Raw genomic sequence first — 14653 nt, forward strand, 5'->3', positions numbered from 1 at the left:
TGGCTAGCAGTTTAAGACAAGATAGACAAGGCATCTTGTCTTAAACAGTTTGCTGGGCTGTTTAAGCTTAACTCTGCCTTTAGAGAGTGAGGCTGAACTTAACCCTACCATGTTGATTCACTTTAGTCTGGGGCCTCTGCTTCCTTTTAGCTGGTGTTTCAGAGACAGAAAATTCATCTCAAGATGCCTTGGGACTCAGCAAACTGGGAGGGCAAGCTGAGAAAAACCGGAAACTTCAGAAAAAGTAAGCTTCTCATTGTGTCTCCATAGGAGGCAGTCTCCAGGGTGAATGGTGTTGAGGTTTCAAATTCTGTACACAGCTATGTGCATGCACAGCATACCAAGGGGAGGGGAGGTGGAGACGGGAGGATGCCTGGAGCTTGCTGGCCAGCCAGCCTAGACAAGTGGACAAACTTCAAGTTCAGCCAGAGCCCCTGTCTCAGATAGTAGGTGGAGAATGATAGAGGATGGTTCCTGATGTTTAGCTCCGCTTCTGCATGTAACTGGAGTGTACCCACATGCATGAATATGCACACATACATACTCCCCCTTTACACACGCATGCACACACACACACACACACACTTCCTGGAAGAGAGCATTTATGATACATAGAAGGCACTTGCCTGGATTCCTGCCTCAGTGGGAAGTGTCTTGGTGAGATGGCATGCTCCAGAACCCTGCTTGGAGTCTGAATCCTATCCCTGCTCAGATCAGCTCAGTGGTTCTGGGGAATCATGTCCCTGTGCCTATTTTCCTCATCTCTAAGATAAAAGTCATAACAGGTTTTCTGAATATTAAATGGGATGGTGGCTATCTTAAAAGAGTGATAAATGTGCTGTGATAATGGCTCAGCGATAGAGTGCTAACCTAGAATGCACAAAGTCATGCCCCCCCCAGCACTATATAAACTGGACATAGTGGCACATAGTGCCAGAGGTAGAGGCAGGAACATCAGAAGTTCAAGGTCACCTTTGCTACATAGTGAGTGCAAGGGCAGCCTGAGATACAGGAGACCCAGCCTCAAATAGCTCCAAGCCCTGCAAATAGTCCTAAAAACTGAGCTATAGAGGCAGCCACAGTTACGGTTTGGGTCCATGTGAATGGCCATCCATGTTTTCTGGTAGATTGTGACCTTTTATCACAGACATACTTAAGAATTTGTAACCAGGGGCTGAAGAGATGACTCAGTGGTTAAGAACAGTGACTGCTCTTCCAGAGGCCCTGAGTTCAATTCCCAGCAACCATATGGTGGCTCACAACCATCGATCTGTAAAGGAATCCGATATGCATGCACACACACACGCACACACACACACACACAATCTTTTTTAAAAAAGAATTTGTAACCTATTAAATAAGTATCAATTCTTTACTAAGTCTTGAAAGATTGGAGGTGCAGCTTAGGGTAGAACAAGCACATTGTGTGCTAGGCCCTGGGTTTGCAAAGAGTAAAAAAAAAGCCAGCAAACCAAATCTCTGTGCTGAAGAGAATTACTGTTTTCACTCTAGGGACACAGACGTGTGGGCTTCCTCTGCAGAGACTGACTGTCTGACAGCTTGCTGCATTCAGAATCAGTGAAGGAGGCAGGCAGATAGGATGAAACAGTGCATCAAAGAACAGGCTGAGGGGTAGACCAAAGTGACAGCTGAACTCAGAAGGAAAAAGAGGCCTTGGGCCAGGATTGACTGGGAGGCTCTGCAAAGGATCTGAGTGCTCTCGAGACAGTGCACTGCACCTGGGGTGGTGCTGGCCTTGCTGTTGAGACTTCCAGTCATGATCTCTGCCTGTCAGTGCCCCACATAAGAACCAGGCTCCACTAACAGTGTTGTGGGCTTCCTAACCTTCAGGACTCTGCAAATGGAAATTTTTAGAAACTTCTTACCATCCAAATTTGATCTGGAATATTGCTGCCTTTGAACTGAGTAAAATGTTTTACAACACCTTGGGAACTGCCATCTGGCAGTATGAAACTTGGTATTAGAACAGTCTCTTGACTCCTGGGACAGCACTAGGAAACTTTTATGCCCCCAGATTACACTGCACATGGTTTGCTAATGCCTTTAATCCCAGCACCTGGTGGATAGCCTGGTCTACAGAGCAAGTTCTAGGACAGCTGGAGTTACACACAGAGAAACCTGTCTCAAAAAACTAAAAGAAAAAAGGGGGTTGGATGCCCTCCTCACCTTTTGTGACAGGGTCTTTCTGTGTAGCTTAGGCTGGCTTCAAACTCATCACAATCCTCCTGTATCAGCCTCCCAAGTGTTGAGATTATAAGCATGGACTATCACATCCCTCTTAGTACATTTACTTTAGCAGTTGTGTGAAGCATGAAGGCTCTGTAGCTAGAAAGTGAGTGTTGGCATCTGATGAGTCTGCGGAAATCCTACTTGGGAAAACTGGCAGAGGTGGAGGGTATTGTCAAGATCCAGGGGTCGGCCCAGTTCCAGGTTCAATGGGAGGAGGGAAGTAGTAATATTCTCACAAGACATCTCAGGGTTAAGTCAGCGAGCCTTCTGTGTCTGTAGTTCTGACACTATGTCCATGACATGATTGGGGAGAGAGGTGCACCCCTCAAGAAATCTGAGACTCAGATATGCAACCTTGTCATGGCTCCGTTTGGGCTGTACGGTTACAAACCGCCCAATAGGGAAGGCTAAGGAGGCAGAGGGAAGCCAGTGCTAGCCACCTTTTTGGGTCCTGCTTTTTGTGATTGATAGTCCTCAATGTCATCTGACTAGTTCCTAATTCATGTCTCACTGCCTTTACACTGTTTCTGCTGCTGCATGGCTCTAAGAAACAGCAAGGCTCTTGCCAGTGGTGGAGGGCGTTCAGGGCACCCCAAGGGTGCAGCAGGCTCCAGGCAACAGCTGAGGGCTGCAGTGTACTTGCTTCGCTAGCTACCTGTTCTTTGCTTGGATCTGTTACTACTGATAACAGAAGTCCTCGCAAACTTCTCAGTTGAGAGGACCTAGTCCAATTCAGTGTGAACTTAGCTTAGAAACTTTGTGGCCAGGCCATATACCCAGAATGGGCACTGCCTTGTGTGCTCAGAGTTTCTATCTTTATTTGGGGTTGATCTGTAAGGAGTGACTGTGCAGCTTCCTGCGGCTTCTCTGCCTGTTTTGATAAGTGACACCAGCTGTCTTTGAGGAAGGTTTGTCTGGAGGAAGCAGAAAGTACCCCAGTCACCAGTTGGTGCCCCAAAATACTGGCTCCCTCCCTGTAGCTAGGGTTGGTGTCAATCCCACAGATCGTTACTTCCTGAGCCCCACATGAGCACACTTGTCTGTCTCTTTTGATATATGAGTAGCCTTGTCCCTCAGATCAGAAGTGCTATTTTGACTCTGCCTGAGACACCAAGCAGTGCTGCTGCCTTGGGGATCTGCCCCTAGCCAGAGGCAGTGACAGAAAGCAGCCATTGGCCATAGGAGCCAACAGTGGCTGAAGCAGATAGGCTTGAAGCTGTCTGTGGCATTTTGACTGGAGGGAAAGTCCCTCTCTTGACAGTTATTATGGAGCCAGGGTTTGGGGTTGTGCTTTGGTTTTGCAGAGCTGGATCTCTCATGAAGTATTTGCCTTTAGAGAAAAAAGATTCTGGAATCTCTGGCCACTTCACATGCACACAGGGAGAAATGTAATTTTTAGAAAGAACCTGTGTGTGAGGATAGAAGCCACACCTGGTGTGTGCTAGGATGCAGTTTGCCCACTGTGCTGGCTCCCAAGGGATTTTTTGTCTTTTGTTTTTTGTCTTTGTTTTTTGAGACAGGGTCTCAATATGTAGTGCAGGCTGTCTTGGAACTTACTATGTAGACCAGGCTGGCCTTGAACTCACAGAGATCTACCCTCCTCTGGCTCCTGAGTGCTGGGATTAAAGGTGTGCCCCATTATTTGCAATTTTTGGGGGAGGGGTACCATTCTTGTAGATGTAAGGACACTCAGCACTAGGTATCCATCTGCTAACCTGCATGTGCTCTCTGGCCAGGGTAAAAGGGTATGGTGCCTAGGTTTTGCCCTTGTGCTATATGAACTTAGGTATGACCACTACTGGGTGCCATTCAAGCTGGTGGTCATTCTTTCAAAGGAGGTTGGATTCTTTGGGGAATAAAGGACTCAGCCAGCTCCTAATGCAGGCATTCTGTAGTAAACACAAGCCAGTGTGCCAGCAGCTTGGGACTGTTTTGTTTTAGAAATTGGTCAAAGATGCCCACTTAACTGGCTCTTTTGAATGTGTCTCCCTCCTAGGCACGAGCTGCTGGAGGAGGCCCGCAGGCAAGGCTTGCCTTTCGCACAGTGGGATGGGCCAACGGTGGTGGTGTGGCTAGAGGTGAGTCCTTGTCACTAGCTGTGTTATAGGAACTCACCAAGGCCTCTCGTACTTGCCTGATGCTTTGGCCTTCTCGTTTCCATGACTAGCTCTGGGTTGGGATGCCTGCCTGGTATGTGGCTGCTTGCCGAGCAAACGTCAAGAGTGGTGCCATTATGTCAGCCCTGTCAGACACCGAGATCCAGCGGGAGATTGGCATCAGCAACCCCTTGCACAGGCTGAAGCTGCGGCTGGCCATCCAAGAGATAATGTCACTGACTAGCCCTTCTGCTCCACCCACATCTAGGACGGTAAGTCTCCAGTTGCATGCTCTTGTGCTCTGGGAGGAGGGTCTATCTCCTGGAAGGCTACAGACCACCCCATCCTTCCTTAGGTCTTTGCAACACCCAGAAGGACTCGTTTAAAACATGGCTGTAGATGCCTTAGAATTTGCTTGTATGAATTGAATGACCCAAGACTAGCGAGCATTTTGGGCTAGGGTATAGCTCTGTGTAGAGTACTTGCTTAGCATGTGAAAGGTACTGGGTTCATTCTCAGCATTGGACAAAGGTTTTCAGGAAAGCTTGGCTGAAGTTGAGTGTGAGGCCCACTTGATCTCATGGGAGTATGAGGATCAGAGCTTTGAGTCCAACAGGGATAACATACGGAGACCCCACTGGGTTAAAAATGAAAGCTTGTCTAGAACAACCTCAAGAAGAAAGATATTTAAAGGCAGAAATTGATTCTTAAAAACTTCACATGTGGGGCTGGAGAGATGGTTTAGCAGTTAAGAACACTGGCTGTTCTTCTAAAGGACATGAGTTCAATTCCCAGCTCACAACTGTCTGTAACTCCAGTTCCAGGGGCTCTGGCACCCTCACACAGACATACATGCAGGCAGAATACCAATGCACAAAAAATAAATAATTTATTTAAAAAACAAAACAAAAAAAACCTTACATGCATTTATTGTACCCGTTGTCCCAAGGGCTTCTGGGCAGAAATTAAAAAGTATTTATTCTATACTTCCTGCCTTTTGCCTTTCATGCCTGATGACCCCTGACCACGCAGAGTTGGAATGTGCATTCACACAGAATAAGCAATTTGCTGAGCAGGTCACACAGTCCTCTGCCCAGACTTCTCACAGTGCAGCAGTAGGGTTCCAGGGTCTCTGACCGGACAGGGGTGTCTGCTGGCCTGGACCTGTAGCCAGTCTGTCACAGAGGTGGGATTGTGCCCTCTTTATCTGCAGTACTCCCTCTAGGTAGGCTGTGGACAGGAAGGGCACTCCCTCCCTGCCTTAAGTCGAAGCAGAGCATGCAGGACCGTAGATCAAGGGAAGAACACTTAGACTTATTTTGCCGAATTAAAATTCACTGGCATCCAGCTCCTTTCCTCCTCAGTCTGTGAGTTCTGCCCTGGCATGGGCTCCGTGGCAGCATGTAAGGAGTGAGCTGCTTGCGTTTTCTCTGGAACGCTAGCTCTGTGGAGCAACTTGGATGGTGCTAGTGAGGGATAGCTGCTGCCACCCAGTGTCCTGGTTACCAGAGAATATACTTTTTTTTCTCACTGGACAGTAATTTTTCTCTGTAAAAATCAGCCAAAGGGGGGTTGGGGATTTAGCTCGGCGGTAGAGCGCTTGCCTAGGAAGCGCAAGGCCCTGGGTTCGGTCCCCAGCTCCGAAAAAAAGAACCAAAAAAAAAAAAAATCAGCCAAAGGGGAAAGCCAGACATGGCTGTACTCCTGACTTAGCTTGAGTGACTGGAGAAACCCTGAAGTACCTTTGGCACATACCTTTCTGCAACAGCTTAAGGCCTCACCCCAACTCAGACTTACTTTAAAGTGTTGAAGTTTTTCTATTCTCTGTAGGATGAACCCTGGGTCTATCTTCAGCTGTGGCTCAGAGCTCTTATCCAGAGAATGGCATTTGTTGCCACAATCCCTCCTGGTCCCTGGTAGTTTCATTGAGGCCCCTCCAAAGTCTTCCTCAGCTGTGCTCATATGGGGTGCTCCGACTTCCTTAGCTTGGAAGTGTTCCCTCCACACTGTCAGGCACAGGCATAGATTCCCTCCCTTGAGCTTACAGTAACAAGCATGTAGATTTTGGTCCTGTCTCTGGCTGTGACGGGGAGGCAAAGGGGACATGGTATGGTAATTTTGGCCTGTCTGGGCTGGTCACCTGGTGTATACCTGCCAGCTGGAAGAGGGGCCTTCTGTCAATGTTGGAATGAGGCTGCTTGTGGGATGGATTCCTTTAGGAAGTGCTGGAGATAAAGCCCGGGGCCTTGCACGGAGTCTCACCTTCAGTCCAGTGAGATAGTGAGAGAGCCAGCACTTCTAGAAGTCTAAAATGGGTGCTGTTTTTTTCTTTGCGTACCTCAGGGGCAGACACAGCAGCTCAGCCCTGGAAGCTGTAAGTGCTTCTCTGTTGAGCAGTTGCTTGCAGAGTATCACTGCCGACAGGAGGGCTGGGCTGATGTGGCTTTTATCATTTTCTGTGAAGAGTGGCCCTTGCCTCAGGCTCCTGTGCCTGAAGTTTATTTGTGTGCCCTCTCCTCTCTGTCATGCTTCCCTGGCCCCGGGATATGGCTGGTGCACTGGGCACCTTAGACCACAGGAAATGTCTGGTTGACACATGAAGAGATGGAAACACTCACAGCCACGCCACAAACGGTTAGTCACTGCAGCCTGCATTCGCAGGGCACGTGCTGTGTCAGACCAGCTTGGGCTTTGGCCTTTCTGTTGGGAATGAAAGTGTTAATATTCAGTTGTTTCAGACCTTCTCCCTCCCCCCACCCCTTTAGGGTATCAACTAAGTGTACAAACTGGAGGGGTTTTTTTGTTTTAGTTTTTTCTTTCCAGGATCTTACAGTTGCAGACATGCTCATTTAGATAGAATTGATTTGCCCTGGGGAGAGAGCTGAGTTTAGCACTCCACTGTGATAGTGAAACCCAGCTTTTCCTTCTTACTGATATGTTGGCATGGAAAGGGTGTGTTTCTTGCATGAAAACCCCAGGCTGCTGGTGCTGCACAGACTGCATGCTGCTGTGATCCCAGCATGTTCACATGTCCAGCTATCCACGTTTGCCTGCTTGCCTTACCATAGCTTACAAACACTAACGGTTTGTTCTTTTGCATTCCTAACCACGTAACATCAGGAAGACGAGGAGGGAAGCTGGGCTCAGGTTGGCGTCTTTCTCTACCTACCTACCTTCACTGTGTGGCAACAGAAAGTGTCTGTGGTGGGGAAGTGTGGAACTTGTCTTTCTAGATGTTCTTAGAATCCCAGTCTGCTCTGTGTGGTTAATGACTTGAAAACTTAGATGAGCCCAGAGCAGGCTTGGCAGCGTCTCATGGACAACTTTGAATAGTCTCACAGAGGCCTTGTGGTGGCTCTTCACAAGCTCAGGCTTCTGTTAGTGTGGAGTCCCTCACACAGGAGCCCACATCTTTTTTTTTTTTTTTTTTTTTTGGTTTTTTTTTTTTGGAGCTGGGGACCGAACCCAGGGCCTTGCGCTTCCTAGGCAAGTGCTCTACCACTGAGCTAAATCCCCCCCGAGCCCACATCTTTAAGTGTGCACAGAATTCCCTGCTGGGGTGACTTTAGTTTCAAGATCTCTTGGTAGAAAAAGTGAAATAATTTGCAAACCTCAAAGACACGATGCCTTTCCTGTATCTCTGTGTTGGTGTCTTACTGAGTGCTGCCCTAATGCTACAGAGACTTCAAGATCTCCCTGGGGGACTCTCAGAGTGAGGCTTCTTCCTGTCTCATGAGTGTTTGCATTTTCCTGCTAAAGTCTTCATTACATTTAGTTATTTGTGTTTATCTGTGTCTGTGTGCACATGCCATAGGAGTTAAAAGAACAACGCAGGAGTGTCACTTCTCTTCCCCAGTGTAGGTCCCAGGGTTCCAGGGTTGCTTTCAGGCTTGTTGGTAAGTGCTTCTGCCCCCTGAGCCTTCTCACTGTGTTTGCATTCTTAGTCCCCAGTTCTTCAGCACCCAAGGAGCTTTTCCTGAGTGCTTTGCCATCTCTGCATTCGGGTAGCTCAGATGAATGACAGTTGTTCTGTCCCTGGATTTTAGCATGGCTGAACTGTGGACCTGGACAAGTAATATTCTTAGTTTTCCCAGCCATAGGCAGCTGCCTTCCTATATAGATGTTGCTGTGATGCAGAAAAAGGACATAGGCTTAGTCCACTGGTCTTGCTGTGCTCTGCCTCTCCCTGCCATTACTCAGCCTGGCTAGCAGCTGCTTATGGGCAGTCAGGAAAGTCAGCTGCTTAATTTCTGATGATCACAGTGCACCTCACATATCCATTTCTTGTGGAAATGATGCTGTCTCAGGCAATGAAGTGTGAGCAGCATACTTTGCAGTGGGGTGTGAAAGAAGGGGCTTGTATCCCTCTCCCTCACAATCCTCTTCCCAACTGAGCTGTTAGGCAGAGGTCTCTGCCTGTTCTCCCACACAGGATAGCCTGTAGACACTTCAGAACCATCAACAAGAGCGGTGTGGCCATGACCCTGCTTCTTTGTAGCCTAAGTTTTGCTGAGTCTGGGTTGTGTCTGGGCTGTGCAGTTTTCCTCTGTCCTAGGACATCTGGCTCTGTGTGCCCTTCCTTTCCTAGGTCATTTCAGCATAGTAGGAGAAAAGAAGGCTCCCTGGACTAAGTCTTCAGTGCAGCTGCCACCACACAGAAGTGATTGACATGCATGGGAAGCATTTGGATGGGACAGTGCTGCCTCATTTGGCCCTTTATAGGATTTTCCTCATTCAAAGAAGGCAGATCCAAGTGGGTCCTTGTGCTGAGGATAATGGCATCTTGTGACGATCCAGAGTACTTAGGGACAGTAGTAGAATAGTTCTTTTAGTAGCTCTTCGGTGTCCTTGTTGGTTGGAGCAGGTTAACAGCGGAGGGAAGCTGTTTTCTTTTCTCCCAGCATTGTCACCTGTTCTCATTACTTGCAGGTGCTCATTTCCACAGCGCAGACCTGTTCAGTCATTTAAAGGGATGTTTTTAACCTAGGTTCCAGTTGGTTCTTAGTCTGTAGGAATGGGTGCTGGCCTGGGGGCTGTAGTGTAGCTTCCAGTCTCAGTTGGTCATGTCCTTTGTAAATGACTTCCTTCCCTGCTCACTGGCTTTGTGTGTCTTCTTGCTGGTGGTTCAGTGCTGGTAGTTAGTGAGGACACAGCTACACTTCTCTCAGGTGCTCTGTGTTGCTTGAAGGTCAATTGACTCCATTCCCAGAATGCTGAATTCTCTACAGTGAAGGGGGGGCAGCCTTTCACGTGGTGTTTCTCTGTCTTTTGTAGTATTTTTCTTTTCCCCAAACGTTGACCCAGATTATGCCCCCATGACAATAAGCCTCTTATTATCAGGTCTTATTTTAGTGTGCTGTTGATTGACTTGATGGCGATACAGATCCTTGCACTATTATTTTGGAAGTGCGTTAATTTACAAATGTTTGGAAGGTATTTAGATGTTTTTAGCTGTTATTTATCCCTTTGAGACAAAGTCTTGCAGTGTTACCCAGGCTAGTCTCTGACTTCAGCTTTAAACAACCATCCTGTCTTGGTTTATTGAATAGGTGGATATGTGATCCTGTATTTATCCAGTTGCTAGTTTCCTTTTTCTCCCATCTTTTCTACCTGTCTTTAAGCTGGATCTTGCCCTGTAGCCCAGGCTGATTTTCAACTTGCAGCAGTCCTCAGACCTCAGCCTCATAAGTACTGGAGTTACAGATTCTGATTCATTTTTTTCTGAGTCAGAAAATATTGTGCAGCTCAGCATTGAGAGCTGGGTGTGGCTCTGTGGCCAAGTTGTACATGAGGCCTGGTTCCGTCTGCACCACACCAAGCCAAACACATCCTGGATGTGTTATGGGGCTGTGCAGCTGTCATCCATGCCTTAAGAGGCTGAGCAACCCAAAAAGTTGACTGTGATGTGCTGTCCTTGAGATAGTGGCCGCCCAGGACCACATGGGCTGATGGGATGCAGTGTGAAGTTCTACGTCTTATCTTGGCAGCATGGTAGTACCTGCCCTGTCAAGAAAAAGAAGGGGAGTGTTCTAGTGTCAGGTGGAGAATTCTGGAAAACATAAGTAAACCAAGTAGTTAATTGATAATTGCTACTTCAATCTGCACCGTGCTGAGTTTTTTCAAGGAAAAGCTGCTTTACACACACACCCCCCACCCCTCCTTGTGCTTGTGGTTGGAAGGAGTGTTTATGTCTTGTTTATAGTTGTATATGTGTCCTGTTAGCTATTGGTTTGTTTCTTAAATTTTTTTTTCTGATCAACTTTTGCTGATTTTTAAATAAACAATTTATTTATGAAAACGTGTTAAATCTGAAGTCAAAGCCATCCAGAGATAATTTTAATGAGTCAAGTTGAACCTGCCCTTCAAACTTGTTCATGAGTCGTGGTCATTCTGAGTTGCTGCATTAACAGTTTTTCAGAAGGGGCTCTGCAGTTGCCTGTGGTTTCCTTGTGGCTTGTTTGGATAGGTTAACTCAGCAGTGAGCCCTAGACTTTTAATGACTCCCTTTTTCTGAAGTCTTACTAACTTTTAAGTGATGGGGATGGGAGATCAATCACCCATGAGTTACCAAGTCCAATGTTGTCATTAGTTTAGTCTTCAGAAAGTGTGGTAGATTTGAAACCCAGAACTAACATCACCCACTTACTAAAAGCAGACGCTAGCGTATGGGGACATGAACCACGAGTGGATTGGCAACGAGTGGCTGCCCAGCTTGGGCCTGCCGCAGTACCGCAGCTACTTCATGGAGTGCCTTGTAGATGCCCGGATGCTGGATCACTTGACCAAGAAAGACCTTCGAGGGCAGCTGAAGATGGTCGACAGCTTCCATAGGCAAGTGGACACTCACTTTGCTTCTCTCTGCCCTGAGGCTTGCCCTGTTGCTAGCGCCGCATAATCTCTTCTTGTTGTGTGTCTGTAAACAGAAACAGTTTCCAGTGTGGAATTATGTGCCTGAGAAGGTTGAATTATGACCGAAAAGAACTGGAAAGAAAACGAGAAGAGAGTCAGAATGAGACAAGAGGTGAATTCCCTGCCTGGGCAGTCGTCTGGCTTCTGCTACCTGTGCTCCAGCTTCAGTGGGGTGGAACATCTGTTGAGCAGCACTAGGAAGACTTCCGGAAGGCTTTAGGTGGAGGCACTGGCCTAACCTGAGGAAGATGGAAAGGAATGATAGAGAGCATGCCTGTACAGTCATCAGTGCTGCTACTTTAACTGTGACATTTATTGACATCCTTTGGTTATATATGTCCTGTGTGTTGACATTTAAAAATGCAGAACAATGATGCGTCTGCTGCATGCTGCATAAGTATGAAATGCATAGCTGTGGGGTAGTCAGGGGTCTTGATCCCACAGGAAAGGCAGGAGGCCCCAGGCCACCCTCAGCCAGCTCTTGGAGAGGATAGCAGCATGGATGAGGGAGGGGCACATACAGGAGCAGAGCAGGCTGTAGGGTGGCTACTCTCCTCTAGGGCCTTCTTCCCTGCTGCAGCCCCAGCAGTGGAGACAGTTACTTGCTTGAAGAGATAGTTTGAGAAGTCAGGAAGTCATTGATGATTTTAGCAGTGGTTCTGAACTGAGTGAGCACTAGATGTTTTAGTCTCTTTCAATTAATCTCTTTGCTGCTCACCACAGCCCTAGAAATGCTGTTTTTAATACGAAAAACAAAATATAAAAAAGAGGAGAGGCGGCCGTGCAATGGTGGTGCACGCCTTTGATCCAACACTCCTGAGTAAGCAGAGGCAGGAGGACCTGTATATATTCGAGGCCAGCCTGGTCTATAGAGTGGATCCCAGAACGATCAAGGCTACACAGAAACTCTGTCTCAAACAACAACAGAAAAAGAAAAAGAAAAATGAAATCAAACCGCACATTTGAAAGGCAGTTTGTGTACCGGGAATGGCTTCTTTTTCAGAGCAGCATCTGGGGGCAGAATGTTGAATCTGCTGCATTGTTCTCTGTGGCCCTCTGTCTTCCTGCACTTGACAGGAACTGTCTTTGGAAGTGATTGGGCATATTTTTAGACTGACTATTTTTAGCTCTCCATTAGTGCTAATGGAGTACTGTACCTGTCATGAGGTGTGGCCTCCTGAGCCCCTGTGCTAGACAATGTCTTTCAGTTTCTCCATGAGTACTGGTCATGGTAACATATGTCTGTGACCCCAGCGCTTAGGAAGCTAAGGCAGAAGCACCATTAGTACAAGGCCAGCTGAGGCTCCAAAGAAAGACCCACCCAGTCTGAAGAAAATAAATGAGAAAAACATTGAAGATATTTGAGTTATGTGCTGGCTCGTTAGTTTCAGGTCAACTTGACACAATGTAGAGTCATTGGAAAGGAGGGGCCTCAGTTGAGAAAATCTTGCCATAAGATCCAGTTGTAGGAAAACCTGTAGGGCATTTCTTAATTAGTACTGAGAATTTTGGTAGTATAAGATTGTATAAGAAAGCAGATTGAGCAAGCCAGTGAGCAGTGTCCCTCCATGGCCTCTGCATCAGCCCCTGCCTCCGGGTTCCTGCCCTGCATGAGTTTCTGCCCTCACTGCTTTTGATGAGAGAACTAAACCCTTTCCTTCCCAGTTGCTTTTGATCATGGCCATCACAGCAATAGTAACCCTAATCAAGGCACATCATAAAGCCAATTAACATAAAAACCTTTACCTTGAGCAAAAATCTGAATGCAAGATACATTGGCTATACAGAAGAGACCCTAGAAGACTAAGGACCACAGGCTGCTTAGCCAATGGGAGCTTCCTCAGCACTGCCCTGGTTCCCTGGGTCATTGCACATTTCTTGTGGAGGAGAGAGTGGGGGTGCCCAGCATCCCAGCAAACTGTTCCATAGGTAGCTGCCTGGAACATGCAGGCTGAGCAAGTATCTAGTCTGTGGAGGTGGGTCTGTCTGTGACAGGAAGAATCTGCCTTGGTCCTCAGGTTTGTAGGCTGTCACTCCATTCTGTTCCTAGAAGTGGAGTAAGTTGTGTCTCTCTCCCCTGGGTTCCCTGGAGTAGTTTCAGTGGGTTCTTTTTTTTTTTTTTTTTTTTTTTTTTTTTTTTTTCAGAGCTGGGGACCAACCCAGGGCCTTGCACTTCCTAGGCAAGCGCTTTACCACTGAGCTAAATCCCCAACCCCTCCAGTGGGTTCTTGAGTGGCGTGGGTAGGATTCCTATGTGAGGGCTGTGGTGTGTGTGATGCTGGCACCTGGCGCTTGGTTCTGTTTCAGGAGTGTGCAGGGTCAGAATTTGTGCAGGGAGCCTTTCTCCTGTGCTGCAGGGTATTGGCCACCATACACTTACTTTATTACTCTCTTGTAGATGTGCTTGTTTGGAGCAATGATCGGGTGATTCGCTGGATCCTGTCGATCGGCCTTAAAGAGTTTGCCAACAACCTAATAGAGAGCGGTGTTCACGGCGCACTTCTGGCCTTGGACGAGACGTTCGATTTCAGCGCCCTGGCACTCTTGTTACAGATTCCAACACAGAATACACAGGTGACCCCAGAGCTGTCAGGCCTGTGTTCCAGAAGTCCTGATTGTAATGCTCACTTTCCCTCCAGTTCAGGGAAGCTTAACATTGTGTAGCTAGCGAAGGCTTCTGTATCTCCATAGTGAGGGGATGCCCATAGGGTCAACAGGGGCAGCCCTACACTTCTGTCCACTCTGTTTCAAGCTACTACATGGAAGTTTTATTAATTTCACTTTTGTGGCCATTGCTTTACTTAACTTTCTTTGCTTCATGAGCATATTTGAAAATGTGAAATTTCCACTTCTCTATAGAACACCAACATTAGCTCATACTCCCAGCCATCTGCATAGCACTTACTATGGCTCCTCTCCCCTCAAGTTCAACCACAGATTAGATGTGACTTTTGGATTCCATCATGGTCAGGGTGTCCCTGGCAGTGGGATATGCCAGCACCCTTCTTAGTAATTTATGAAAGCTTTGGTGGCTTTCTCACTGTTAGGCTCGCGCTGTCTTGGAAAGAGAATTCAACAACCTTTTGGTCACCGGGACTGATCGGAGGTTTGATGAGGTGAGTGCTTAGCCTGATGGTCTCGTTCTGTTTGGACTGCTTGTTTTTCTGCTGTTGGGGCTGGAAATTGATCCCTAGAACTCAGCCCAGCCCACACGTGTGTTCATGGGTGTTGTGTGGGCCACATTTCAGCATATTTAGAACCATGTGGGAAATGCTACTTAAGGAGTGTGTTCATAGATCCAGATGTGTATGTACACAGAAGCTGGTGTTGAGAGACCTACACTGTCTACCATGTCCCGCCCAGAAAAGAATGGTTTTTGTTTTGTTTTACTTGTTTCA

The 14653-nt window shown here is 47.3% G+C and overlaps 1 protein-coding gene across 6 annotated transcripts in view; it reads left to right on the plus strand.

Moving 5' to 3' along the window:
* The window catches only part of Ppfia1 (PTPRF interacting protein alpha 1), a 78296-nt gene that overhangs the window by 58459 nt on the left and 5184 nt on the right, over positions 1–14653 (plus strand). For 2 of the 6 annotated variants that reach the window (XM_032891325.1, XM_032891321.1), the window contains 9 exons: positions 151–244; positions 4247–4328; positions 4418–4618; positions 6918–6980; positions 7467–7493; positions 11002–11177; positions 11270–11367; positions 13654–13829; positions 14303–14371. In XM_032891325.1, the coding sequence (XP_032747216.1) occupies positions 151–244; positions 4247–4328; positions 4418–4618; positions 6918–6980; positions 7467–7493; positions 11002–11177; positions 11270–11367; positions 13654–13829; positions 14303–14371 (986 nt within the window). Of the gene's footprint in view, positions 1–150; positions 245–4246; positions 4329–4417; positions 4619–6917; positions 6981–7466; positions 7494–10998; positions 11178–11269; positions 11368–13653; positions 13830–14302; positions 14372–14653 lie in introns of all 6 variants that reach the window. The other 4 variants (XM_032891320.1, XM_032891322.1, XM_032891323.1 and 1 more) reach the window with 2 other exon arrangements.

The sequence above is a fragment of the Rattus rattus genome, chromosome 2 (genome assembly GCF_011064425.1).
Source record: "Rattus rattus isolate New Zealand chromosome 2, Rrattus_CSIRO_v1, whole genome shotgun sequence".
Lineage (NCBI taxonomy): Eukaryota > Metazoa > Chordata > Mammalia > Rodentia > Muridae > Rattus > Rattus rattus.